This window comes from Penaeus vannamei, chromosome 17 (assembly GCF_042767895.1).
Source record: "Penaeus vannamei isolate JL-2024 chromosome 17, ASM4276789v1, whole genome shotgun sequence".
NCBI classification, from domain to species: domain Eukaryota; kingdom Metazoa; phylum Arthropoda; class Malacostraca; order Decapoda; family Penaeidae; genus Penaeus; species Penaeus vannamei.
Genome location: NC_091565.1, coordinates 5,653,598 through 5,656,097, shown reverse-complemented (window position 1 = coordinate 5,656,097; position 2,500 = coordinate 5,653,598). Strand labels below are relative to the sequence as shown.

The 2,500-nt window shown below is 51.8% G+C and overlaps 1 protein-coding gene across 1 annotated transcript in view; it reads right to left on the bottom strand.

The window, feature by feature from the left end:
• LOC138864532 (uncharacterized) overlaps positions 1-2,500 on the bottom strand; it is a 13,930-nt gene that overhangs the window by 1,405 nt on the left and 10,025 nt on the right. The window contains exon 2 of the mRNA XM_070131815.1: positions 1-692. This exon is cut by the window's left edge and continues 1,405 nt beyond it. Coding sequence (XP_069987916.1) covers positions 1-263 — 263 coding nt within the window. The 5' untranslated portion in view covers positions 264-692. The remainder of the gene's footprint in view (positions 693-2,500) is intronic.

Sequence of the window (2,500 nt, the reverse complement as noted above, 5' to 3'; positions counted from 1 at the left end):
GAGAGCCAGAGCGCGCCGTAGAGGAAGCTGGTGGCGTCGCTGAGCAGAGTGGAGATCATGTTCCACAGGCCGAGGGTGATGAGCTCGAGCACCTTGGAGAAGAGGCCCTGGGCGAACGAGACGACGGTGTTGTAGAGCTGCGTCCAGAGCCAGTCGTTCCTCACCAGGATGGTCTTGATTGTCGTGAGAAGGATTGTGATTAGCACCTTCAGGATCGTCAGGAAGATCAGAACCAGCGTGCAGATAAGAGCTTTGAACTTCATTCTGGACTGCTTTAATGAAACGGCAACGAGAGCTGTTGAAATTCAGTCGAGCGACGTCTGACCTTTGAATATTTCTAGACAGTGGGTGAACCATAAAAAGTGCACGATGCAGTATCTTACACGAGCTAGTATCTTATCACTTTTATACTATCACATGGTCATTGCGGAATTAAATCATTTCCATCTTCGCACGTCATTTAGAAATGGCGCCTGCAGTTACGGCTGTCGCGGCTCAGCACTTGGGAGGTCGCACGCAGCCACGTGCGCTCATGGCCAGAGAGGCAACCACAGCCTCCAGCTGTTACCACAGACACGACTCGCAAGGCCTAAGCTTCCCGCCGGCCTGCCTCGTCCCAGGCGCTCCCGGGGCCTCTCTGGTCGTCATGTATGCCCGGGACGACCTTGACCTGGTCGTCGTTGTCTGTCTGTCTGCGGAGAGAGAGAGGAAAATGGTTACTGCTACAATGGGGAAATTTACATGAATTTATGCCACAGACTTTCGAGGAGTAAATACTGCGTCTAATGCTACCTTTACTGCGTGTGAATAGATATGTTAAGATTATGGGAATAGTTTTACAACGGAACGAGACTGTGTAAGGAACGTGTACGAAACTTTACATATTAATAAACATTTAACCCACTCGGCGCTCAGGCTCTGACAACTGAGCTTCTCTCTCTCCCACAGAACGTACGCGCTCACCTACACATAAACGCTCACGTACCTCTGCGTCCACCAGCGCACACACACACGCACATACACACACACACACACACACACACACACACGCACACACTCACGCACACACACACATACATGCACACACACACACACACACACACTTAAGCACACACACACACACACACACACTCACGCACACACACACATACATGCACACACACACACACACTTATGCACACACACACATGCATGCACACACACGAACACACGTATACGCACAGATGGCAAAGCATTCATAAACACATAAGTATTTATTCTATGTGCAGTTATACCGGACCGCTAGATATTAGCATTTCCATGGCAATTATGTAAATCGCTAACTCCATTTACACCTACATGGGTGTTTTTGACATTATTATACGCACTAATGACCATCATAATTCCAATAGGTACTTAGTGACTTAGAGTTCAAACCAATACGGCAAAATAACCTCCACAACGTATCCAGATCAGGCACCTTACCAATAACATCCCTCCCTCCCTTCCAAGTCCCTTCCTTTCAAGTCCTTCCCTCCGCCTCCCTCCCTCCCCTCCAAGTCCCTTCTACCAAGTCCCTCCCTCCGTCTCCCTTACAAGTCCCTCCCTTCGCCTCCCTTCTTCCCTTTCAAGTCCCTCCCACTGCCTCCCTCCCTCTCTTTCACGTCCCTCCCACTAACTCCCTCCCTTTCCTGTCACGCCCATTGCCTCCCTCCTTTACAAGTCCTTCCCATCGCCTCCCTCCCTTCAAAGTCACGTTCCTCCCACTGCCTCCCTCCCTTTCAAGTCACTCCCGTCGACTTCCTCCCTCCCTATCAAGTCCCACCCACCGCCTCCCTCCCTCCCTTTCAAGTCCCTCCCACTGCCTCCCTCCCTCCCTCCCTCCCTTTCAAGTCCCACCCACCGCCTCCCTCCCTCCCTTTCAAGTCCCTCCCACTGCCTCCCTCCCTTTCAAGTCTCTCCCACTGCATCCCTCCCTCCCTCTCAAGTCTCTCCCACCGCCTCCCTCCCTCCCTTTCAAGTCCCTCCCTCTCTTTCAAGTCCCACCCACCGTCTCCCTCCCTCCCTTTCAAGTCCCACCCACCGCCTCCCACCCTCCCTTCTTTTAAAGTCCCTCCCTCCCTTTCAAGTCCCTCCCACTGCCTCCCTCCCTCCCTTTCAAGTCCTTCCCACCGCCTCCCTCCCTCCCTTTCAAGTCCCTCCCGCCGCCCCCCTCCTCTTCAAATAAAAAGAGAAGAAATAAGCGAACTGGCCTTGAAAATACCGAGTCATAAACAGTTCTTACGAAACAGTTCACAAGAACATACGGGCTGCCGTCGGACTCGGCGAGCGCTGTAAACACGACCCGACGTAATGGTGGTCGTGACGAAAAGCCGATCTGATGTAGTTCGGGATATCGGCTGCGGTTTGACGATTATTTGCGACGAGGGCCGTTATTTGCGACGATGGCCGTTGCAATATATATATATATATATATATATATATATATTGCAACGGTGTCCGTTAATTGCGACGATGGCCG